At 37.8% G+C, this 27229-nt stretch overlaps 1 protein-coding gene across 4 annotated transcripts in view; it reads right to left on the bottom strand.

Annotated features, from left to right (window-relative positions):
• Window positions 1–27229, bottom strand: part of LOC103477022 (uncharacterized) — a 141542-nt gene that overhangs the window by 35930 nt on the left and 78383 nt on the right. For all 4 annotated transcript variants that reach the window (XM_081616584.1, XM_008429856.2, XM_008429858.2 and 1 more), the window contains 17 exons: window positions 21822–21875; window positions 21703–21747; window positions 17341–17373; window positions 14794–14832; window positions 14619–14654; window positions 10847–10882; window positions 10320–10364; window positions 8970–9023; window positions 8412–8465; window positions 7499–7579; window positions 5918–5959; window positions 3691–3759; window positions 3278–3313; window positions 3051–3104; window positions 2758–2811; window positions 628–669; window positions 15–119 (listed from right to left, as the gene is read on the bottom strand). In XM_081616584.1, the coding sequence (XP_081472710.1) occupies window positions 15–119; window positions 628–669; window positions 2758–2811; window positions 3051–3104; window positions 3278–3313; window positions 3691–3759; window positions 5918–5959; window positions 7499–7579; window positions 8412–8465; window positions 8970–9023; window positions 10320–10364; window positions 10847–10882; window positions 14619–14654; window positions 14794–14832; window positions 17341–17373; window positions 21703–21747; window positions 21822–21875 (879 nt within the window). The remainder of the gene's footprint in view (window positions 1–14; window positions 120–627; window positions 670–2757; window positions 2812–3050; window positions 3105–3277; window positions 3314–3690; window positions 3760–5917; window positions 5960–7498; window positions 7580–8411; window positions 8466–8969; window positions 9024–10319; window positions 10365–10846; window positions 10883–14618; window positions 14655–14793; window positions 14833–17340; window positions 17374–21702; window positions 21748–21821; window positions 21876–27229) is intronic.

Here is a 27229-nt window from a genome sequence, read left to right as displayed (position 1 = left end):
AGAACTGGATGTACCTTTTCTCCCACCAAGCCTTCCACTCCGTGCACTCCAGGGGAACCCTTCTCTCCCTTCTGCCCAGGCAGCCCAGGAACTCTTGTCTGGCAAAGACTGCAGGCGTTCTGTCAAAGCAGGCGAGGCGAGAAGCAAAACCAGCGGCACAGATAAGATTTCATCAAGCAGAGCTGGCACACTGCATTTTCACCTCATATTATGTGACATCAGCCCGGTAGGATTAAGGACCTTCACTGACACGAAATGTTCCCAGAATGTCTCCTGAGCAGAATTAATGGGAACCAGGTAGTGTCTTCAAGAGTCTCACTCCATTCTACAGTCATGGAGTGAGACTTTTAGTTTTGTGTAATTCCAGGAAACGGGTGCAAAGTTGGGGCCGAATTAGTGAATAGGAAAAAAAGAAAAGTTAAAAATACAAAAACTAAATGCATTTACTGCAGCAGTTTGTCAAAAGTATTATTATGTTTCACCAAGTAACATTAAATAAGTCCGTAAGCAATAAATGAACTTGACTGGTCAAAAGGCATAAAATCAGTTTTGCTCTGAAGGAAGAAATAATAAAAATATAATATAACATAAAAGCTGTAAGTATTGTGATCTATGCAGGGGAAATACCTTAAGTAATGCACCCATGTCTCCAACGATAGGCAGGGCAGTCTGTCAGAGAAAGAAGAGAGGGTTTTGTCTTTCAGGGCAAATCTTTCACAGTATTTAATAATACGCTGCAGCTGTTTGGTTCAGCTGCATCTTGTAAATTGAACACACTCACACACACACACCTACACAAAAACATTACCAGATCCACAAGGTCATAATTTATTCCAAGATGAATTTTTACACACACACACACACACACGTTTATCAAACTGTTTTGTTCCAGTTTTTATTTGCAGCACTTGAGGAAAACCTTAAATCATAACGCTTCAGGATTCTAACATACCAAAAATATTGTCACTGTCAAAAACCTAAAATCATTATAAAGCCAAACAGGAATGAGAAAGGTGTTATAAATCTTTAGCTTGCAGGAGATTTAGCATACTGAAATCCTGTAATTACATAAAGGCTGCAGTTCCTACAGGGTAAAGGTGTGATGTATATTCATGCCACACATTTTTTCATATAGTCTTTTCGGTATGGCCCATATATGCAGAAAAACATTAGAGCATTGCTTTAAACCTGCGCACATGCGCAACGTCTACGTACAAAACTAAAGTTCCACCACGTAACCTTTAAAATGCAGCACATGATGCGGCATGCCCAGAAATCCATCTGCTGGTCAAAGACAATATAAAAGTCATATATAATATGCTGAGTAATATTCTGCCACAGAGCTGCCAAGGAAATGGCTGCCAAGTAAAAGATAGTAAAGGCAGCATCATTACAATCCATCTTCAATAAATTGATGGTAAGCATTATTTTTAAGAATGTTGGCTGTTTTAGAACAGAGCAGATGGTGCCCACTTGTCAGCGTAACCCTGACAGGGTTTCAGATGTAGAGTAACGATCTGTTTAATCAAGTCAGCATTAACATTAATAATTACTGATGACGTTAATTAACCAGCAGATCAGAGTCACACATTTAAGTGTTGGTCGATTTTATCCAAGTTTCTTGCTGAAAAATGAAAAGATTTTTATTTATTTTTTATTATTATTTCTACCTCAACAAAACACGTAGGCTCTTATTTGACTAACTGTGTCACTGCTGCAGGTGTAATGTTCAGATGTTTGGAGCCGTGACATTGGAAAAACCATTATTTATATACAGATATATGGAGCATATGCGGCTTGCAGTGCACAACACAAGGTTTCTGTGTTTTTTTTTTCTTGGAGTCAGTGATGTAGGTTCACTGTTTCTGCAACCAAATGTGACAGGGTATTTCTCTAAGCTGGGACGGAACGCTTTGCATCTCCATCTTCCTTCTGGTTTTTGAGTGTGAATTGTTCAGCGAGTTTCTGGTGTCGTGTCACAGATTAAAGTTGCAGATTCCCCAGGTGGTGCGCCGCACACTATCTCCATTTACAGGTTGTGCACTCTCTCAGGGAGGGTAATAGGTTTTTACTGATCTGCTTTTTTTTTTTTTTTTTGTAAAACATGCAGTTTTTATGCAGGAATATTTTTTTACTCAGTAGCCGGTCTGAAATACAACCGAGTACAATCCCAAATGTACTCAAAAGTAAAAGTAGATATTTTATATTATAGATGTTACATTTACTCAAATACAATAACACTAGCAAATGTAATTCCTTGTTTTCTAACCCTGAAAATGGAACTTAAAATATTCAAATAACTTGCTGTGACATAGAAACCATTGTTTTTCATTCATTGCAGTGTTTAACCAAGGTACGGGGTTGTGTATTTGCTGCTGTAAAGCCATAAAAAATGCTACAGAAGTTGTTTTATATATGCAACCATGCTATTTTACCTAAAAGAGGGGTCTCAACTTGCAGTCCTCAACGGCCAGACTTCTGCAACTTTTAGATGAGTCCCTTGTCTTACACACTTGAATTAAATGATGAAAATGCCTCGCTAGTCACTACAGAGCTCTGCTAATGTGCTAATATTGGAGGTGGGTGTGTTGAACCACAGAAATGTCTAAAGGTTGCAGAACACCGGCCCCTGAGGGCTGGAGTTTGAGACCACTGACCCAAAGCCTTGGTTTTGAACACATGCTAAAAGTGATATATCTGTACCCCTCACTGCTGCTCAGTTATCCTGCATTGGACAAAAGTGATCTTCTTACTTACTGGTTCACCTGGAGGTCCAGCAGGGCCTGGTGGACCCGGTCTACCGGGGGAGCCCTTTAATTGAGACAAAGAATAGATTTAGCAGTCCTACTGGGAGCAATATCATGCAGACGTGAAGGTCTATAACTTTTCACAGTCATCTCGGTTGGTGGTGATTTGTGGCCGGCAGCAGCGATACGACGCACTTGGACATCCACAGCAGGAAGCTGACAATCTTTTATGCAGCCGATTATCTTTTATTTGCATACTTGTGGGACTGAATGAGAATAAAGTAATAGACTGTACCCACTAACCTCTCTTCCTGGATCTCCAGGAGAGCCGGATAAACCAGGTAGTCCACGGAGACCCTAAAGAAGACCTATAGTTAGTTTATAGATTTATGTTAGCAGAATTTGTTCATTTTTATTTGTAGCGCAAAAGATTCTCCTGGAATTGTCCACATCCTGATTTAACCGAAACCTCGGTGAAAAAACATGAACATGCTGTTTCTGTGCTGCGAAAGTGAGAATTTGCTACAGACCTCAGCTCCTGGCTTCCCTGGGGGTCCCGCGGGGCCCTACAAACACATCACACATCTTGTTAACACCATCCGCCCTCTAGCACCCAGATCCAGTACAGTAATTGTGTTAGGCACCTTTTGCTCTATTGATTCTTTGTCTCCAACTATCCTGTGTTTCAAAACTGAACACACACTCATTCACAGTCAAATTTGCAAAGTTCAAAGTACGCATCGATGGATAGCTGCACTTTGTAATGAATCACGAACGAACGTGATGCGCCGGCCCCTTGAAATAACACGTAATGTTTTCACCTAAAGATGTACTTAATGACCACTTATCTTGATGCTCTTTAGTTTCTATGACAAGTTATCAAGGTCTGAGCTAAATAATGAATGAAGGAGTGATAGGTGAATCAATACAACATCATACTCACAATGATACTCTCTCCAGGTTCTCCCTTTTCGCCGTGGTCTCCCGGCACTCCAGGCACACCTCTTTCACCCTGACACAAACAAAGGAGTGATGAATTCGGAAGACGGGAGAACTCCTTCGTTGCATAATAATGAACTACAAAACTCAGTGTGCCTTATCGCTTGTATCTGAAGAAAGACAGCGTACATCTCTATTACCCATTACATTCAAACTCAGAATTCAGTTTTGTCTATGTAAATGACAAATAATCTAGTAATAACTGGGAATCACCAGAAGGGAAAACCTTCACCGACCCATAACATTAACCATACACAGAATGTAAGAATACATTGGAGGTTGTTCTGAGTATAGCTTATACATATGATTAATGCATCCTGTCTTCAGAAACAAAGATAATTTTTGGATGAAAGAAATGAGAGAAAATTCTACTATCTACCATCTATTAAAGCATTGAGATTGTTATGTCCAGGACTGAGAAATTACAGCATCATGCTGTATTGAACTGTATTGAACTGTATCTAACTAGTTTTTTTTCATTTATGCTGAATTAAAAGAACCTCACTTCATAATACCTGCTCAGTGATAGCAGATTAATGGAGCTAAATACCGGACAACTCTGAAAAACAAAACTGTTTAGTGTCTGTAAAAAGCCTGACACTAAAAAAACAAAACACAATTTTTAGCGGGGCAGCAACCCTGAACATGCAACAGCATCACAAGGGAGAAATTAAATGGTTTAGATTAAAGAACTTTTATATGTAAGAATGACCTAATTAAAGTCCAGACCTCAATTTAATTGTGTATCTTTGCCAAAACTTCAAAACATCTTGTCTCAGACAGCACCAATCTCATTTTTTTGATTTAACCTATTTGGCAAGAGTTAGATGACATTTCTCTAGATGTTTAAAGCTGTCAGACGAACACCTAAAACAACCTTCAACTGAATTGAAAGTTGGTTGTAAAAACATTAGCTGACTTTTTTTTTTCTTTTAAGAAGATGTATAACATTAACAATGTTTATGTTAATGTTTATGTTAATATCCAAAATGCTCTGTAAGACTATGCAAGTCTAACAATCTAGAATTAAATTGTTCTCTAAATGATCAATCAGCTTTTAATTTGTTAAGCTTTATTTTTCATGGTGTGAAAAATTGAGCATATTGTGGCTTCCTCTCTCTTTGTTACACTTTATTTCAGCAACCTCACATATTTTTCTTTAACTTGAAGTAGATATTACTTGTCAACACCAAAATACACCCATCAACATTGAAAAAGGCAATACACGGACCAGTTTCAACAGAGATTTAGACCAAATCCCTATGTGCCTTTTGACCAGCCAACCAGCACGATTCTACTTCTATTTCTTGGTTTTAACTTATTAGGCCAAGCTCCACAGCTCATGTCTAAGTTGTTAAAGGCTTACTTGTGCTTATACGTGCCCTCAGGTCATCTAACAAGAGATTATTGGTAGTTTTCTAGCCCGAGGTTAAAACCAAGAGAGGGGGGGTTGTTTTTTTAAACTGTCACATCTTGACTGTGAAATGAGCTTCTCTTTGTTTTACATTGCATTGACTGGGCTGGTTGCTTTAAAATGCAACTAAAACATTGTTTTTAATTATTCAGTCAATCAACCAATCAGTCAATGAGTTATTCATTTCAACCATTTCCTTCCTCCCCAAGGTATGCATAATACAAAAAGATAATTTACATGTCAATATCAAACAACGGCACTGTATACAAATCTATAATATAAGCAGTTGTCCAAACAATGAATTCGGTTCAAATTTTAAAAAAATTGTTGTTATTCTGCTCAATTAGTTTCACGTATCATCTAGTCATGTCTGACTATAGTTCTAATGTTGCAGAATTTGCTTCGTAAATAATAAAGTCTAAGTGTTTGAGTTTTTCTCTCATTTATTGACCAAACATTGAAGAAAGAATTAACATGCTTCCCTGCTGAGATCGTAACTGGGAACTTATTGGCATTACCACCATAATCATCATCATCACTCAGTTACTCTCAAATGATTAATATTGGAATCAAAAATATTCATAAGAACAGAATGTTTTTTGTACATTAACAAATTCCAATTCTTAATATCCAAGTTAAAGGTCAGAAAGTTCTTATTCATATTTGCCTTGAGGTATATACCTGTAGCCTGCTCATGTTTTGAAAAAGAAATAAATAAAAAATAAATAAAAATAGATATGTTCTCTTTGGCTCTTACCTTCGGCCCACGAGACCCTCTATTCAGAGACAGCCCATCACTCTGAAAAAACAACAGGAAGAGCGCGTCAGACCGGGACCTCTGTCTGCAAATCTTGTTGTCAACTGAGCAGCCGCTCTCCTCTCTTAGTATAAATTATAGCGCTTTAATTAAAACTGGATTCTTGAACTTGTACAACCTCTACAAACGACAGCGACCTGAACGCGGGAATGCATTATGAGTTCATGTTCGGTGCTGTTTTATTACTTCCAATGTGAAGAGATAATGCTACAACACGGAGAACAAAACGTTGATTGGAACCGAGGCTAGTGTAAGCATTATTTACTGTGCCATCCAGACGAGACATTGATTTCTTTGGTCAGCATGTATTAGTGTTACAAGCCCTACATTGCACAATGTAAATTAGTTCTGCCGAAGTTGGATTTGGACTAACACAGCAATTCTACAGTATTGAAAAGAGTGGGGTGTGGTGTACACTTAAACTTGAAACAAGAAAGTTGGGGAAGTAAAGCATTTTTCTGTGCGAGAGTACAGTTTAGTGATTGCTTTTCTTTAAAAGAGAAAACTTCTAATACATTTAATGCATCTGCACTTTAGTGAAACAAATAAAACATTTGTTATTGTTTGAGACAAGAGTGATTGCTAATTTGAGATAACAATAGCACAAAAAGCAAACAATAAGAAGTTAATTGTTACTTATTTGAAGGCAAAGCCAATTAAGCTACTTAAAGTACACATTAAAAGCCCTAAATTCTTATTTTATTTTATTTTATTCGTTTTTTTGGCCCTGAAATGTTATAAATGTGCTTCTCATAGAAATGACCTCTGTAAAACAGAGTCTGCTGTAAATGAAAGCTATTTCTCTTTACACTGACGGTCAATAAATCACCATAAACACAAATCTTTCAAAGAATGCCTGTAGAAAATTTAGAAAGCTGGAGCGTTTTTTCAAGAGGTTTTTATATTTCTGCCGTCTGCCGGTTATTGCACAGCTTACAGTGGGGCTTACTGCTGAGACTCACATTTCTACAGACAAACAAACATGATTGTTTAAAGAGCATTGCCCGTGATTAAGGAGCGCGAGTGCTATTGAGCACGACTCAGGCACTTCTCTGTGTGTGTGTGAAGCTGTTTCCATAAAGGAAAGTGCTTAAACAGCTATTAGCCCCAAAATGGAAGGATAGGTGATTACACGGGTTGGAAACATCCAGAAATGGATTGCTTAATGGCCTTGCATCTCTCTAATATCACGGAGTGGTAAACTGTCCAACAGGAATTCTGGGGCAGCAAGTGCTGCAGTACAAGGATTTCTACCCCAGTGTAACCCTCTGTCCCCGTATATCCGGCAATAAAGAGATTCTGGATTCAGTTGGATATCAGACAATTCAAAGTCGTTGTTAAGGAATCAGAAGGTTTGATATTCACCTTGTCAGCGAAATCAGAATGTAAAATTAAATGATTAGGTAACTCATATATGTATTAATTATATTTAAAAATGGTTCAATGTGGACATTTCCATTAACAACTGAACTAAATCAATGTATATTGGCCTAATTTGCATGTGTATTGCATGACACCCACCATATATGCACCACCAGGTTCTCCAGGCTCCCCCTTAGGACCAGGAGGCCCCTGCTGCCCAATCACTGCCCCAGAGTCTCCCTGTGGGCAGGAAACCAGATGCTAGTTAATAAACAAAGTGGCAAATGGGTTGTCATCTACTCAGTGAAATGGAAACAATAACACACACATAACTAACCTGCATTTGCAGGCTTAAACAGACGCTAAAATCTTTTTATACACAAGGTTTCACATGATCATTAAAAAAAAAAAAAAAACCTGTCATCTGCTTTAATTTGACATTTGTCTTCAATCAAATATTTTTTTATATATTACAAAGAAAGTCAGTTGAGAACTCAGACATTAGGGTCATTGGACATTGGGGACTCATTCTGAATCGAGATCTGTTTTTATTATTCAAACAATTTAATAAAAATTCAGGGTTTTACAGCTTTAACCAAACCTCAAATGTAAAAAAAAAAAAAAGACAGGCAAAAATCTCATTCAATAGGCAATCATTTGTAACCTATTTAATAAGCAAAGTAAATGCAAATTCTAAATTCTACTGTCCAAAATTAAAATGTTGACAAAAGTACTCCCACGAGCGATTTTGGTTTATTTCACCCTTCAGTATATACACTGGAGTCACTTTGGTGCACCAAAGTGACTCCAGTGGACAGGAAACCTCGAGCGTGCCTTTTGAGGTTAAATTTAAACTACACACTTTTCCACTTTCCTACTTTGCTGCTTTCAGCTCTTCCGCTGAAAGACATCCAGCATGAGAACATAAAGCCACAATGTAATTGAGGCTGGTGTGCAGGACGAGCAATCTGAAATGTGTCTCCACAAGTTGTCTAGCGTGTTCAAGTTGTGATAAAAGATCTCTGGTTTATATTTGTCTTTGAGGTGAAAGCTTGATTTGATGTTTACCTACCTTTTCTCCTTTCAGGCCATCTCTCCCAGGCACCCCCGGCTCCCCTGGTAAGCCCTGTAAATAGTGGTAAAAAGAGACACATCTATCACCAGGCCTTCATCTCCCCACACACATTTATCTCCTCCTCCTCACTGCTTCAGCGGGCAGCTGTGCTCCAACAAAACTTCCCCTGGCCAGGATTTATGAAATGCCTCTTTCCCTCCCTGGTTTTGAATAAAGACAGATGCTCATTACCGAAGCAGGTGCAGGGAACAGATTGGGCTGCTGCCTCCGTCGCTGGCATAAAGCGCTTAGATTTGCCTCTTTCCACTACTTAATTCTTAAATTTGATTACTGGCCGTCTATGTAAAAACAAATAAAAAATAAAATACTAATCTGGACTTTTTTCTCCTGACCTGTTCTCGATCTGTGCCTGTTCAGGTTGATCTGTGTATCTCTCTCTTTTGCCTTGACAGGATGAGTTAGTAGAGTAAAGGATATGGCAAGGTGACAGATAAGGCACTGGGGGAAAAGAAAAGCTTGACATTAAGTGCTGCTGTTTAGTGCCAGACTACTTACAGAATCGCCTGGGAGTCCAGGGAGCCCAGTGGATCCAGGTAGACCTTGTTTTCCCTGGTAAGGTATAAAGCGAAAAACAAGACTTTAGGCTATCTTTTGCATTTAACTATATGCTATCTGGCCCAGCATTTATGGCCCAGCTTAGTTGAGAAAATCCCTAATCAGAGGAGTTACATTGCTGGTCTGGCAAGTAGGAGTTTCTATGTTTTATTTAATGTTAAATATCGTTTTGCAGTGTGCGATATGACAAATCTTTCCCATGTGGAATTTGCAAAACTAATGAGAGGTTCAAATTCAGACAAGTGAATTCTGTGCGTAGCCTGCATGTTTTCTGAGATGCATCCTTAGGTTTCCTCTGGATACTATGGTTTCCTGCCACAGTCCAAAACCAGACTTTTTGTTTATGGATTAGAGATAAATGGAGATAGAGTCACAGTCCTGAGTAGCATTAAGCAAGTTTGATGTAACTGCTGGAATTCAACTTAGTATTTTTGGAAAGTTTTCACTTTTTTGAACATTTTTTTTAAACTAATAGTTTGAAAAGTGTAGGGTGCGATTTTATTCACCCCCCCTAAAATACTGCAGAATTAACTTGTGCTGGAATAATAGCTGAAACAAACTCCGGTCCTCAAAGGCTGGTGTCCTGCAACTTTTTAGATCTCTCTCTGCTTCAGCACACCTGGCCAGATTAAGAGAGTCTGTAAACAAAAGTTTACAAATTTGCCATTGGGTTACGTTTTAGACTTGGACTGGGCCATTATGGCACATTATAACACACCTTCTCCCACATATTTTGTGTGTCCCCTCCAAGGCTTCCATCAAAGTCCAAGATGGACTTCTTATGACTTTTTTTTTTCTGAAAAGGCTTTCTTCTTGCCATTCTTTCATAAATGATGACCGTGTGTCAGTACGTGTGCAACTGAGGCTGACTCTTTTTATATTTAGATGGATGGAAGAGACCTCTGAAGTATCCAATTTGCATATTGTTCTATATATGAACACAGCTTTAAACTACTACAAACTTGAATGGCGCATTCCTTGATTTTCACAATGCTGTTTAACTAATGCTCTCTATCAAACCCTTGGATCCTTTACAAAACAGCAGGATTTAAACACTATCCTATGTGATCTGTCATATGAAATCCCAAATGTCTCGAGGTTGTTGGCTGTAAGATGACATTTCCTCAAAGATTCATGGGTTGTTGAAAACGTTTTTGCAAGGTATTGCTTTCATGAAGACATTTTCCCTAGACAAAACCACTCCTCAAAGAAATATAACAATTATTCACACGAAACATGAAAATTAAAACTACCTGCGTGTCATAGTGAAATCGTAGATCTAAGGCTTACCTCCAATCCTTGATCTCCCTTCAGTCCCGGAGGTCCCATGCTTCCCTAGTTACATCACCACAAAGCAGGAATAAGAGGGAAAAGGGAAAAAGGAAAATTTGAAAAGAAAAACAAACATATTGGTATTTGTGCTTTGTTGTTAGAAATCCTGTTTACTTGTGGCTCCTTTTTGAATCAAAAAGTATTAGAACTTTTTGTACACACAAACATAATTTCTTAAACCTTTTGGAAGACATATCAGCACTTTGCTTGAAGAGGAAATGAATGACACAGCTGATGGCAGCTCAAAAACATTCTTCATGGTCTCATCTGAGAACTTGTGTCAAAGGAAGAGTTTTCTCCACAGTAAAAACCGACTTAACAGTCTATAAACCTAAAGTACTATAACCTTCTGGTACAGTTACTCAAACCCTGAGAAAGACTACAATGGTTCTTTACAGATATGAAGGTCTTTTGAGCCTTATTTTGTTGGCAGTGGATATTGATGTTCAGAATTTAGTGCCAGAGTGAAGTCCTCAATAAGTCACCTTTAGGCCCGGCAGTCCTTGAGCTCCTTTCTCGCCCTGCAGACAGGTAAAGAAACGGGAAGGCGTCCTTTGTCAACACAGGCACAAACAACACAGTGAAGCAACTCATTCGTCTTGCTGATGATGGTGAGCTTTAAAAAGACTCCATGAAGACTTTCAAGAAGTGAGTTTTTGTGTTACAGCTATTAGTGGCAAGAAAATAAAAGAGTGAAGTCTCTGTAGAGCGTGAATAAAATCAAAAGTATTTTTTTTCTTGCTTTATAACCTTTAACCTAATTTTTATCAAACCGACAAATGTTCACCAAACTGCAGAACATCTTCCGTCTTTTGCGCACTATATAAAATGTAATGTAGCATAGTACATCGTCACCCTTCAGGAGAAAGCTCATCTTTGCACAATCCTGAGTCCTGGATCCTTCCTTATGCTCCCGTCTGTTTTAACTCACACAAGTTTTTTGTTGGATTTAGTTCTGGGGACTGAGACGGCCACCAAAAAAGGTTGATTTTATCTCTGGTGAACTATTTCTGAGGCTGTTTTATAGCCTCGGATAATATTTTTTTTTTTATGTCATATCCTGTTTAAAGACCACATACCAACTCAGCTTTTATCATGTGCTTTTTTATCAAGACCTATCAGATTTCTATTTAAAATTGTCTTTATTTTACATGCAAAATAGCTAAAACATCATCTTATCTGACCAAAACAAATTATTCTGATTGAAGTCCAGGCATATTTAGAAAACACATGGATATCTTTGGGACTGCAGGACAGAAAATGTTTTTTTTTTTTTGTTTTTTTCTGGCATTATTTTCCATCAACCAGGTGGCATGCTGATAATCTAATGGTTGCCATGGAGACAAAATAACCTCAAGACCACCTCCCTTCTTTCCTGCAGTCCTCTAATAGTGAGCTTTGAACACTGTTGTACTTGTTTTTCCATCCTGCTCATTGTGAATGAAGGCAAAATAAAAAAAATTAAAAAAAAGATGTCATGTGTCATGTCATGTTTATACCCCGGGGGAATAAAAACGTGTTCATTACAAATTAGATGTTTCTGCAATGTCTCATCAGCTTAAAAAAATAAAGTAGCACATTGGAAAAATATTTTAGTGGCAACAAATGCTCCATAGTGGTTTTGGTAAAAACAATTTGTTTCTTAACACGTCGTTACCAGGAGTGTTAATACTGGAAATGCAACCAAATCCTCTCTGCCAACACTAAGCAGGTTATTTTGTCACTGACTCTATTCCAGTTTAATGAAGTCTGAAGAAAGAGGTAAAATGCTGGAGAACCATACTGGCATTTCTTTTTCATGGTGGTCAGCAGCGTGGTCACGCACTTTTCAATGTGATTGTGTTGATCATTCCATCAACTTCACTCCCAAATTCTGGAGGTTGCCCAACATGATAGGATTTGGTCTCAAAAGCCCCGTTTTCACTGACTGGCCTGGTTTTAAAGCCGGGACCAGAGTTTTTGCATTAGCACTTCCACCCTGGTCCTACCCCGCTTTCTGGAACCCTGAGAGCCGTGATCCCCATCGGGCTGACCAGTAAGGGGTGGTTTGAAGTCAGCTGTTTATTGGTGCATTGGGGCGGATCTCTCAGGAGTGTTTTGGGCTTTCTTGATGTCTGTTATCTGGCATCATAAAATTCATGTCATTCATTTCCAATCCATTTCAACCTGCAAGTTTTTAAATGATAACATGGCAACAAGGAACGAAAGTGTTCCTTCCTGAGAGGACGGCCTTGGTAACTTGAACAAGAATTTAACTGATATGATGCCTATTTTTGAGGCGGCAATCTGCTCAATGGAAAAACAACCAGCGTGGTTCTACAACAGGGCTGAGCCAAAGGGGGCCGGGCCGGGCCAGGCCGGGCCCAGCAGTGCAACAAGGCCTAAACAGTAGCGATATGGGATTGATACTGGTTGCAGAATCTTATCTGAATTTGGATAGCCTTGAGTCAAGTCTTGTTTTACCAGGGAGGACAATGTCAACACACCATCAAACTGCTTCCATCAAAAGCTGCTCGGTGTTAGAAGACAGGATTTGTCCAGTTTTTCATGGATGCGGCAGATATCACCGACACTGTTGCATTAACCAAAGAAGTATTTCCCTCAAAAACGAAGCATCATTTAAGGGGAAATTGTCAGACTTCCCAAGTGCGTGAATCACTGGCATTATTTCTAGAAGAAGAAAAATACGACTGAACAGAAATTTTCTTAATTTTTGTGTTTTTATTTAAACTGTAAGTACTGTGTTGGAAATACACAGTTTTGATACATTACGATTTACAAATGTAAAGTAAATGAGATGTCTCGTCGCAACACCGTCAATTTGATTGTGTTTGCAATGTCCTAATAGTGACTTCTTTAGGATGCAGAATACTTTGTAATAATTTGACTAAATCAAACTCTTAACTCTAAAAATGTTATGCTTTTGTTGTTTGGGCTTAGCAAACAAATTCCTGCTGTAATTCCTGTTTAGTTCAGTTTCACAGGAATTACACCAACAGTATGTCAGGTAAGGGGCTTTATTTTTGCAGCAGATCAGTATAAATAAGGTCTTGTTCTTTATTCCCCAACCACATCTTTTTAGCTTTGTTCACCTCTGGACTGCTACCAATTTTCCTGTTCTATCAAAATGTTTGCTATGCCCTGTTTTTTTCTTTTTCTGTTGCTTCATGGTGTTCCTGTGTGGCCTTGATCATCTGAACTCTCTGGTCTTCTTCTGCCCTTTTTCTTTAACACTTGTTTGTTGCGTTTGCCTCTCTGTGTGTCAGTGATTTTTTTTGATCACTGACAGATTACAAAGGTACGGTTTTGGGTTGTCTGCGTATTAGGTTTAGTGCATCTAGGTCTAAACTTCACACAGAAATTGTGATTCCCCCTTTTTAGTGTTCTTTTTATATAAACACTAAGTGAATCGAGCATCAACCTGTGTGCTCGATTCTTGCCTTTGTCTGCCTCCGTTTTGAAGGTGATGTTTTCAGAGTAATGCATTTGACACCCATGCAGCTATTTGATCAAAAAAGAAGCTGGTGTGTGTTCTTTATTTTTCTTTTGCGAACCTCTCTTATAAAAAACATTTATTAAGTGGCAGTGAGGTTAATTTGTGTTTTCTTTAAAGCATGTTTTTTCTCAATTTTCTTGTGTGTTGCATTTGATCTTGCTTCTTATTTCAGCATCCTCTATCACATCAGAAGCTCTTGATTCCTAACTTTCTATCAGCACTGAGCCACACATGACATTTTCTGTACTTTAACAATAATTCCCTATCAAACACAGCGCTTATATAAACCTACTCCAGTTGAAGTTCAGATGGGGCCCTTTAATATTGTTTATTTCAGAACGCGGTCACACATAAAAACCCTGAAGATAAAAAATGAACTAGTGCCTAAATATTTATGATGTGGATTATATGGAGATGCCTTTTGATGTCTGGTCAAAAGCTGCATCAGAGGCTTTTATAATTTGCTGGCCTGAAGTGGATGCCTCTACAATTCTTGGATCCTAACAATAACTCCAAGCGGCTTCATTCTGCGATTTACTTTGTGCTTTTCGATTGAGCACAAGGGTGCAATAAAACCTTCCGTCTGACCAGCAGGTGATCAATTGTTATTTCACAATCAAATGTCAGTGACACTTTTGTTGACATTACATAAGGAACGTAAAGTATTATTCATGCCGTGGCGTAGGATGCAGTGCTTGAAAATCATAGTTGAATCACAGTGCAGCTTTCTTCAGCGAGCAATAACAAGGGAGAATAGTTACCTCATCTCCCTTCTCGCCCTTCTGGGTTCTTTCATCCTTGAAAAATAAGAGAAAACACACCTCATCAAAAAATCTAACTGGGTAATGTGTTTGGTGCAGCTTCAACAGAGAACATGAGACAATAAGAAGGCGTATGCAAACACACAGAATATGCATTGCATACACGTTTGCTTACAGTTCCAGAGAGCTGTCTTAACCCATGAGCTGTCATCACCTACAAGTAATAAAAGACACAATGTTCTGGAAATGAAATGGTCTTCAAAAGTCTGGCAGTTACTGCCGATAAACAGTGAGCAGGTCTACATAAACATGGGAAACGACTCTCTGGAGCCAACTCACTGACTCAGAGTTTAATTAGAAAGTCTAACATTTATAATTAAACCGCTTGCTTGTTTTTTTGTTTTTTTATCATTACCAATGATAATGTGATATATAGCAGTTACATTGTATCAAAATATTACTGGTAATGTTGGTTGAGGCATGGCACAAACCTTGTTTATTGTACAGCTGAACAATCCAAACAATTTGTCAAAAAAGAAAAAAAAAATGACGTTGCAATAAATGGCACAATATTGCCACTGATAGCCACATGTGCCCTAACTCTGTGCAAGAATGGCTACTTCAGATTTTGCAAGACAATATAGATTGTAGAATATAAGTTGATCCATATTTTGGTGACATCTTGCTGCTTTCATTAGATGTACATTTTGTGAAGCTTTTATTGTCTTTTTTAAGATACTTTATTTTCCATCTGTACGGTTCCAATTTTCCTGATTAAAGTGCCTTTGAGCCCTATCTGATCATTTCTCTGATTACAAGCTCTATTAACTTGACACGAATGGCTCTCTTTAGCAACGGCGTTCCAGGCAAGTGCTGATTCCCGGTGGCATAATCAGTCAGTCTTTACCTGCTGTTAGAAAACAAAGAGGCCACTTTGTCCTCAGATATGTAACAAAGCCTGATTGCCATTAGTATTTGACAAAATTTTTTCAAAAGCTTTTTTTTTTTTTTTTGAAAGAACAGGGCTGTTCTGCAAAGGACCATTTCCTTTTAACATAAATTGGCATAACAGATTTGGCTTCACAGATTATAAAACACCAGTGTTCAGAGGTGGAGCAATAAAAAGAGGACTGTTTTCTCCCTTAAAGGGCATTGCTTGATGTGATGGCCGTGCATGCCTGTGAGTCGACTTCCCCTCCTTGTCACTAATAAACAGAGGCACGGAAGTTTTATGAAGGGAGGGTAATGATGTGAACCCTTGCTTCTGCTGCGTAAGGGAAATCAATGCGTAACTGCCAAAATTATCTGCCATGGGAAGAAGCAGAGCACAGACAGAGACCGGTATACTAAAATATTCAAACAGACTCATTTATCAAGTGACTAATGCCTCCCTCTCCACTGCACATCTACAGAGGCAAACACCTCACTAAACAACAATGTTCATATGCTCAACCCTTTCATTTACAGTCAGGCAAAAACTACTAACTAAACCCCTGTTGCTTTATAAAGCCTTTCAAACCCCCCTCTCCCATTAAACGAACTGCCTTTTCTTTGGTAAGATAGAAACCAGTGAAACCAAAAGAGAGCAAGCGATATTTCTTCGATCTATAATTAACATGTCTCATTTCCATATGAATTGCTCATTAACAAGCAGGGAAAATGAGAATATGAATGAGAGCGATCAAACTTTGTTTCCAAGCTCTTGTCCAAGGCCTTCAGTGGGTTCAATATACAGCTGTTCTTCAGAACAAAAACCATTAGCAGACAGTCATCAAATTCCAAAGCCCTCACTTTGAGAAACAAAGGCTTCAAAAACATGTTTTTATTTGATCATTTAAAGCATTTTTTTCCAACTAGTTTTTGTGATATTATTGCCACCTTACATGTCCTAATTGTTTCCTCCCACGATGTTTTGCTTTTACTTTTAAATATCTAAGAAATTAGTTCTACTATTCAGCCACTTTGTGTTTCCTTTAGTACTTGCCAGAGCGTCACGTTGACATAAGTTTCTTCTAAAAAAAAGTGTCCCTACTTTTTAACTAAAAGCTCCACTTACCCAAACCACATCATTTTCTATAATTTACAATTACTAACATAAAAAACAATCCGTGCCCAGTGACCCTAATTTATTCACAATAGTAAGAGCATCGAGTATCAAGAAGGAGATTAAGCCATCAACTGGAGCCAGTGTTTCTTTTTTTTTTTTTTTTTTTTACTTCAACGATTCTCTGCAATCAGCAAAGATCTTTCACAGGGCGCTTGCTGGAAATTAGAAAATAATTACTTAAAAGTAACAAAGAAGTTTTTTTCTCAGTTAAATTGAACCCAAAAAAACTCATCTGCCATAAAAAGGAAAGGTTTTCCATATCTGAAGCTCTTATGTATTCTTTTCTGCTGCTCATACACAGCACACAAAGCAAATCAAAACATAACTTCAGACAGAGTCCGCAGCGTCTTCAAGAGGGAGGAAATTGTTTACATAGTCACATGGTAGCATGTTGGGGGTGTGACAGCAGAGGTAAACACTGTTCTGCCTGTTGATTCCTTCTGCTTTGTCTCGAGATGGTATCAGGTCAACACTCGCTGAAGCAGAGATGTCTTGTTCTGTTCTCACGCTGGTGTGAGGTTAGGCAATGTATCACTCTTACAAAAAAATGTAAGTAAAATAGAAAAAAAACAAAAAAAAAACTGTTGTGGAGCTTGCTCGCAAAATTGTACTTACAGAACCAGGAGGACCAGGAGGACCAACATCGCCCTGATGATAACAAGAGAAACAAATCGCCTGTTACCTCCTACAAGCATTACAAAGAACACAATTAGCAAAAAATAAACGTGTGTAGCTCTGCTTTGCAGATCTTTTGAAACAACACAGGAGATTTTACACCCTTTTACACCCCCAAGCCCTTTCTGGATTTATTAACCAGTGTTTTGAAGTTCATATAATTTTTATTTTTTTATTTGTTTATTTTTTTAGAATCTTGTAAGAAAGGTTGCAGTTCTTAGCTCATGTTATTTTTTGCAATGGATTTACGGGGAGCTCCAGGGAACCTTAAAGAGTTCTTAATTGTGACACTTGCTGGAGGGAGCCTCCAAATTCATAATTTACATCTCGGAAATGTTCTCCCTCCAACAAAACTAGAAAGCACCACGTTTGTACTCTGTGCCATACTGAACAATTAACAAGCATGCGGGGAGCACATGCTGTGGTTTACCAAGTATACAAACTGCTGCTAAACTCGTAATTTTGATCGCAAATGGGGGCTTTTTAAGTCTTTAAATCCCCCGTCAGTGTGAAGATATAAGACATGCCGATATTCTGAGACAATATGTAAATCCTGAAATCCTAAGGGTTGTTCAGTAAACCAGTCAATTATTTAATTTGAAGAATTGCTTTAGGAGCCTGTCATTATTCCTTTGATTAATACTGAAATGCTGTTGTGTACTAGACTGCTTAGAATCTAAATCTTTTAAAAAAGACAACTAAAAACAGCAAGTTTCTCTTTCATTCCTTGAGTGCCAATCTACATAAAGAATCTTTTTTTTTGCACCACCAGCAGAACTATTCACAGCTTGCTTTTAATGAAACTGTGAAATATACATAACCTTTTCAGTGCCACAAGACATAGTGGTGGTGGGTGATATATTCAAGTTACATGCTGGTAATCAAAAGCAATGGCAAAAGACAGTAAAATAGCAGCTTGGGACCAACAAGACAGAGAAAAGTCTGCTTTGAGGACAGAAAAAAGCTGCACAAATTCAGCAGATTATGCCATGTGAAGCCATGAACTCGGGATTGGAGTTCATGGCATCACATCTCGTTTTTGCCTTTTTAGTGGTTCAGGCCACTTTCATTTTGGGCTCGACATGAAACCAAGAAATTGACTGTTGACAGGAGCCAGCTAATTTCATGTTTAACCAGCCCTGACCGTCTGATCAAAAACTTAAAATCCAATCTTTTCTTTCTTCTTTTGATCAGGAAAGGTGCCTTACGTAAGTCTCACAGGTCGCACTGGAAGTTATACAGAGTGAATAAGACTCAATTGACTATTTTCTAAATCAATAAAGTAAATAAAGCTGAAGTCAGATATCTATGGAGGCATGTTGACTGTTTATTCAGACTGAAACAGCAAGGTGTTAAACTTCAGCAAATAACAGGGAGTGGAACAAAGTTTCTCTGTTGTATCCTTTTGACTATAATCAAGGAGGATGCTACATTAGATCATGCTAAGGTAAGGATGTACGTAAGTCTACAAAGAATATACAAAGTGATTTGTTTACATGGAATTGACAAACTTTTAACTAATATAAAATGATTTTAAATAATGATAAAATGTAAAGTCAATTAATTTTGAAATAGAGAACTCCTCTCAGGATGCTCTCTCTTTCTCTCTCCGTCTCTCTCCCTCACACACACGCACCCACGCACGCACGCACGCACACACACACACACACACACACACATGCAAAGACATATTTGCTACTGATATAAACAACAAATGATTAATCACAAAAAAGCTGCTTAAGGCTTCTTCACATCAATGATTTATAGTAATAAATGAAGACTTTTTCTCACAATTATCAAGTTGAACATCTGAACATCTTTATTTGTTGAGAAGTGACTTTGTAGAACAGCATATATATCTTATGACATGGTACATATTGGTTAGGTATCCAAAACAGATTAGTAAACTGCAAGCATTGTTGTAAAAGAATGAATAAGATATGATGTTTTTTGTGTGTTTTATTTGGCAAATACCTTTCTATATATAACTTGGAGGATATCATTGCATTTGTACAATTCCAGCAACAGAGAAAGCTCTGTTTGGACTGTTTATGAGAAATCATTGTTTTAGTTTACTATAAACATTTCATTCTTACCACAGAAAAATTTATAATCCAAAAAGAATAAAAGTTATTTGTTATTGTTATTTCTAGTTCTTAAAAAGAAATTGGCATCCGCAGGTCAGAGAATTACAAAATCTCTCTGGTACATCTCTATTTTTGGCCACCACACTTGGCTAAGGAGGTTTACGACTGAACCCTGCTGAACTATTCATGAGAAAAATTTTAAAATGAAACTTGAGTTTTTGCAGCAGCCTAAACAAAGTTTTCCGCAGAAGCTCTGTTTGATTACAACCATCCGTCATTGCAGTTGTATGCGGAACATTACATTACTCAATGCATAAACTGTACAAGGTTCATTTTCTGGTTATGATTTTTTAACAAAGTCTTGTACGGGACATGATGCACAGACAACTTAACCAACTGTATTGGTTCCTTCACTGTTTTTAGCACATACAAATTTAATTTTCCCATATCTAAAGATTTATCATGCCAACTTTGATGAAAAATCAATATCTGGATGTTGCAGCCTTTCGTGCTTTAGAATACCTTAACAATGTAGAACATGAAATCCAGGATTCACATTCACATCTTTTAAGAATGAACTGGAATTAATTTAGTGAAACAAATTATTTTAGAAGGACTACATTTAAAAAAATGGGTTAAATTATTAAAGTAGAAGAGAAGACAAAAGGGGTCAGTAGGTTAGTTTCAAGCAATTATGTGCAATTATGTGTTGAAAGCATGGCTGCTTTTGGAACAAGTGTAATAGCTAAACTTAATGACAGTTTTAAAGTAATAAATCTCCTTAGTGAAGATTTTTGAGATTCAACCGAATGCTCTCTCATAAAAGGTAAACTAATGAGTCACTTTAAATTGCCTTTATTGTAAGATTATTTAATTACATAAAGTTTAATAATTCAAGATGAAAACTTGAATTGCAGAAAAGGTGGTTCCTGCAAAAAGAAAAAAAAAGAAAAAAATAATAATAATTAAATCAGTTTCTTGATATATTATAGTATTTATAACCACACAACTTTTTTTCCCCAAATTTTCTAACTTCAACACAACACTACAGAGAGCATAGTCGTGTTGCACATTATAAAGACTGAATATTTTTTAAATATCTTTGCCTTGAAATCGTTCACGCTCAAGCAGATTTAAAGAAGGACATTTGTGAACTGAAATGGTCAAATCTTTCCACAATATCTGAAATTGATTTATTTATTGGCGTTTTATGGAACCATTTTAATTGTGCCATATAATTTGCATTTGGGGTCGTTGTTCCTTAGGAATGTGAATTTCCATCCAATTTCTCAAGTTTCTCAGATTTTCCTCTAAAAGAGTCCCTGTAGTTATCCTCATCAATCTTCCTATAAACTCAGACAAGCTTTCCTGTCCATTCTGAAGAAAAGCCATCCCACAGCATGATGATGCCACCATTATGGTGGGGTTGGTGTTTACAGATTGATGTGTTCTGCCACACACTGTTTTTACAATATAAATTACACAAGGGGGATTTAGTTTATATTGAATCTTTAGGTGAATTCTGAAGGCAGAAGGGTTTTTATTTTTGGTATATTAAAATAAAGAGCCAGGAATACAAATGCATATTTTGGACAGTAAAGAAAAAATGTATTTCCCTTGAATTTCAATTATGCACTGCTTTGTCATGACCTGTCACATAAATCCCAAAACAGTGCATTAAAGTTTGGAGTTTGAATGTGACAAAATGCAGTAAAGTTAAAGAGATAGACTTCCTCAACCAACTTTCTGCATTCAAGTCTTCCTTAAAAATATTAAAAAACAGATATTTTAGATGCTCTCATCAATTAAAAACAAACTGAGATAAAAAAAATTTAAACAAAAAATCAAAGCAAGGTTAAGCAGTTTTTTTTAAACGGTTGTTAGTTTCTAATGCAAAACACAAGTTGTACACAGACAAACAGGAACAAAGCGTTGTCAGCAGTAAGTAAATCACTTGAATCATGCTTACTTGAGCGCAAGAGACAAACAAGTAATACACACCTGCAGATTCATTATTTAATGCAATATGATTTCAAAGACCTTTGAAAGGTATTCAGAGTCCAAGAACATAACTAGCACAAAGGAGACTGAATCAAGGTGTCAGTAAATCTGCTTGAACTTGCCTGCACCCTTTCCGCACCCAAGCACAGTGAGTTTGAGGGAGCATAAACAGAGGGACTCATCATGCTTGACATTTGACATTGACGTGACTTACTTTTTGTCCTTTCGCGCCGCCAGTCCCCTCGGCACCTGGCTGACCCTGTGGGAGGAGGCCTCGGTTAATGACTCTGTAACACGGCGGCATTGTAAATGTCACGGCAGGAAAATACGTACGGGATCTCCTCTCTCTCCCTTTTCCCCGGGGACGCCACACTCCCCCTTCTCCCTCTGCATGTGAACAGAGCACAGCGCTGACAGTGACTGACAGCAAAAGCGGGGTAAGAAGACAGACATATTCGAGACTGACGCCAAGGCACGGACAGTTGCTATGAATAAGTAATCAGAAAAACATGCAGTCCCGTGTCATCTCATAATCCCACCATGGTGGAGTAAAAACAGAAACCTATTTTACACATATGGCTTCATGTGACGCTGTGGTGTTACATGAGTCTTGCAAGATAATGAACATTTTTAAGCTCCTGTTGCACTGCAGTATGTGTCTGTTTTCATAGGAAATAATTTCTTTGTCTGCCAACAGATGGCACTTTAACACAGCCGGTGCGGCGTCCTAAGAGCTTTTTGATTGGATTTCCTCTTCTCAGTTATGTTGAGAAAACTGAAAGAAAAAACTTAGAGTGAGACACACGGACTTGAACCGAGGTCCAGGTGGTAATGAACACTCACGAGGCTGAAATCTATATTTTGAGCAACATAAACCCACGAGAATGTTAACATTTCACCTCACAGAATTGAATTTCTTCTCGAGACACCTTTGTCACACACACAAAAAAAAAATCACAAGCCACAAATTATTATTTCCAATCAACTTTTTCATCTCAGCTATGAGTAAATATGAAAAACGAAAAATCAAGTACAACGGAGAAACTAAACCCTTTCTTCCACTTTAACAATTCTGTAAGCACAAACTGGCATGAGATTTTCAAACGGGGGGTGGGGGGGAAAGATACTCCACAGTTTAGCAATTTCACTGTAACTACGATACACTGATATGTAAACGAGAATTCAACATGTAAGTGTAATTGCCGTTGTTTTGTACATTTTACACATTTCAGCAACAATGCAGTTCAAAGTGCTTCATGTCATAAAAAACCCCCACAAAAAATACAAAGTCATATAAAACTTCATACAGCCAACAACTGAGAAAACCAGAAACAAACATGACATTTTGTGCCATCACCCAAATTATTGATGCACGTCAAATAAGTTGGTCAGTGGTTCATTTATTATGGCTCAAAAGCAACTCTAAACAGGTGAGGACTTTAATCTTAATGTAAAGGAACTCAGCGTTTCAGCTGTTTTGCAGTTTTCTGGAAGTTTGTTCCAGACTTTTGGTGCCTAGAAGCTGAATGCTCCTTTAGCTTATAGACACCATGACTATTGTGTATTATGATGTATTCTAGTTTTATTTTAATGTATTCCAGCAGTGTGCAGCAACAAAAAGGCGGAACGCTACTCTGCTCACTCTAGTTTTCTTCAGCATCTTAACAGAAATGCTTTAAACATGGGAACTGTACAGCACAATGTAGATTATAATACTTTAGAAACCATAATTTGAAAAAACCATCGTGTCTCTTGATATCAGTAACCAGCCCGTGCCTGCTATTCTGTGATATCCAATCATACTTTAGTTTAAGCAGCAGGTAGATCAACAAACATTGCTGCTTTGTTTTACATGTGTGAGAATATTTACCGGGATAGTTTCAGACACTCTGGAGACATTAAGGAGCATATGTTTAGAGATGTGAGGAGAGAGAAAGAATGACATGTATTTGCTCACTCCTTTGCAGCTCCTAGACAGATGATACCAGAGAGCTTTGAGTTTCCCTTCCCCCATTCCTTCGACTATGACAACCACAGTAATACTGCACCACTCTTTTAATGAGATATAGTCACTGTTTCCTCATCCAAATTAGGAGCTGTTATTAAGTCAGCGGACTGCTGGCATATATGAACAGATGGACTGTCTTATTAATATTTCAGCCGAGGAGGAGGGACTAGCAGAAACTCTGACTATAAGATTTAATTGAATTCTGAAGAGCTTTAGCAACCACATGTATTATAATCAAAGCACAACTTTACAACTTTGTTGTAGGTGGTTGATGTAGAGATTAAGAATGCAGGCCCTATTTGTAATTGTAAATTAACTTTATATCAAATTTTAAATCTGTGAATACTAATGTTTTTAAATGTTCTTTGAAAACATAATGGCTCAGCTCTAGGTGTTTCACTTAAAGCTACTCACTGCGTGAAAACCTAAACATGGGAATTACATTGACCTTGATTTTTGCATTTTTTATTATTTATTAATAAAATAAAAAAAATAAATAAAAAAAAAAAATATATATATATATATATATATATATATATATATATATATATATATATATATATATATATATATATATATATATATTGCAGATTCAAACTGAAAAGTTTTTACCACTAAATTTATCAACCTTTGGGTTTTTGCATTTTATTTTTAAAGCAAAGGGTCCAAAGCTTTCTGTGATTACACAGGCAAACTAGACTTCTTATTGAACTACCGATATGGCAGTGATTTTAGCAGAAAGAGTAACTTTATTCACACAATTGAAATATAAAGTTGCTTAGTCTTGCTGTTATGCAAGTTTATGTTATTAACTTGTTTGTTCCTAAACAATACATTTGTAAGTTGCTCGTCAAGGTTGTTTGCATCCCCGCCTATTCTGTCTATTGTTACTCCAAAAAAGAACATTATATGCTAATTGGAAACCATTATGTATTTTTTTTGTAAATAAAATAATCTTTCAACTATTTTCACATTCTCCACCTTTATTTTGAATCCCATCATTCAAAAAAAAAAAAGTCACAATTGTGTATAAATATTGCCCTATCTAGTTTTCTGAACTGTTTTGTCCATACTACACTATACAATGAAAGCGATTTGCCACCGTGGAGGCAGTTTGCACTGAGTTATGACTGACACTCAACGTAAATCATACCTAATGGAAAGTTGGAATTACCCGGGATGTCACCTGTTGTGAAAAAAAACTTGCGCGCTGCATTCTGTCACAGACTCAAAGCTCCATACTTCTCTCGTTATCTCAGTTAGATCTACACAGAACATCATTCACAGTCAATTTACTAGCCGAGGACCACGTAACAAGTGAATAAACCTTTCAAATGAGATTAACTGCAGCGCGGTCAGTGTTTATGTAGATTACTGCTGTATTTACACAATGATAAAGCCCAGGGAACTGTTCCACCTGTGGCTGACTGTGGGTGATGTGTTGACTTTGAGCCACCCAGAGTCATCAAACTGCAATTAAGACCGTCGGCATCACTCTCTCTGTCAATGTCTGCAGTGTGCTGTCAGAGCCCATTTGAGACTGTCGGTGGGGGGGGCGTGAGGCACAGTTATGGAGATGTAATTCACAAAGACGTTGACTTTTCCAGCACATCCTGCACAGCAGACCTCTTCTTCCGTCTTTTCTTCCTAAAACATTCACACTCTGCTGAGGGAGTGAGAGGAGCCTCAGTTCACACAGACGCTACACCAGCAGCAGCAGCAGCATGGTCTCATTTCAGTCTATTTCATCCTGACTGAAAAATGTAAAAGAAAGGGCACTGAGGACTGCTGTTTAATTATTGCTGCCTATCATAACGTGTTTCCTCTTCAAAGTGTTTAGTGCATCTTCTCTCACTTACCGTTTCGGCCTTTGTAAGCGTCTTAATGTGACCGGCTTTACTGTTTTCATCATAACAAATTGAAATGTTCTTTTCTGGGACAGTGTTTTTATTGTTGTGTGCCCAAAACATAAATTTATAATGTTACAGTAAAAATTGCAACCATAATGCAGCGGCATGACTTATTCATAGCCAGGGAAGAGCTTGCATTAACATGCATCCTGTAAGAATTAAAAGACAATTCTCAGTGCTTGTTGCTCGGGACATTTTTGCCAACATATGTAACAGGTATTAAAGAAAATACGGAAATATTTGTCCTTCTTTTTCGTAAAATTAGATTTGATCTAATATTATCTGGGAAGTTTTAGACTCCTGCAGGCATCGTCACCAGCAGATATTATTCAGCGTTGCCTCTGTGTTCATTGGAAGTAACTGAGTTACAGTAAGTTGTTTACACCCTTATGGATTTTTAGTAAAATAATAGAATTACCATTTGTTAATGCTACAATGAGTTAGCTTTACACATCTTGCACATGTACTGTTTTTACATTTCATTTAAAGAAGACCAATAAAGCTTATATTTTACAGGGTCTCTTTTTGTTGTCTTGCTCTTTTAGATGGGGCAACTGTAAAGAACTAATAAGCGATTTCTAAAACATCAAGCTTCCTTTCTTCTACAGGTGACAGGGTACTCAGACGGAGAGTGTTCGATGTTAGATGTACAATAACTCTACAGTCACAATAACCAGGCTGAATAGTTAGGTTTGCCACAACGTCTTGTTTTTGTTTAATTTTCTCTTTTTAATGGCAATCATTAAAAAGAGAAAAACAGTGTTAGCCAGTTTACACTTTCCCTTCCTCTAGACAGAAGGACCAGTGAAAGCCTTGCAGTATACAGGAACGAGTGATGAATCCACACACCTGATGAGTAGGAGTGGTCAAGAGGTTGTCCACTACACAATGGCTTTCACTCTCAGCGTGATAACAAGTATTTGCCACTGGAGGCTTGGTGGGCAGCGGGTGGTTTGTAGGTGGATAGGCGAAGGTAGCATGTTGCGAGAACATTTGTAGGGAGCCTGACAGAGGTGCATATCTGAGCGTTTTTGTGTTTATTATTTTTAAATCTTACAATCCATATCTCATGTGCTGCTGGTGAGCCAAAACGCCCCTGGGCATCATGAAAATGATTGCAGACTTTTTTTTGTTGTTTTTTTTTTTCTTGCAAAAGTACGGTATGTAATGGCCATCTGTCAGTTTGGAGTGTGAGCACTGAGTCATGCTGTGCTGTACTGCAGGAGGCACACAGGCTGGGAGCAGCTATTTAACTTGCAGCAGATACGCTTCGACTCACTGAGCGGTGCCATTTCTGACGAGGCAGATCTGTTCCTGACTATTAACCCAAAAAGGTGTCAGTCATGGACAAAAGAGATCCTTCTGCTGTCCTTTTACATACATCTGGCTTGTCTGTGCTGGCTTAGAGGGGCAACAAGTGTACAGCTTATATCCAACCATCACACCATGCAGGAAGGAAACAGGGTCTGTGTCCCAGAAATGAACATGTCTTGTTAAGAAATGTGCACCATATCAACATCATAGAACAAAGAAAAGAATGCAATGAGAACAAGGACGTTAATTTTTTTAGACTTGTCTTGTGTTCTGATGGGGCTGCAATAGAGGTGCTTGGACGCAGCGAGAATCATTGAATTTGGAGAAAAAGTGGGAAGCTTGTAAGCTTGAACACTATCCAGACTGTGAAGTACAGGTGTGACAACACCATGTTGTGTGGGAGCACCGGTGCACTTCACAAAATACATAGCATCAATATGCAAACTCCCCCCCCAAAAAACTGAGGTAACATCTCAAGACATCAGGAAGGACGTTAAAGATCAGGCACA

Source organism: Poecilia reticulata, chromosome 15 (assembly GCF_904066995.2).
Source record: "Poecilia reticulata chromosome 15, P_reticulata-male-v2, whole genome shotgun sequence".
NCBI classification, from domain to species: domain Eukaryota; kingdom Metazoa; phylum Chordata; class Actinopteri; order Cyprinodontiformes; family Poeciliidae; genus Poecilia; species Poecilia reticulata.
The sequence above is the reverse complement of the archived record's forward strand: the minus strand, read 5'-3'. Positions and strand labels throughout refer to the sequence as shown.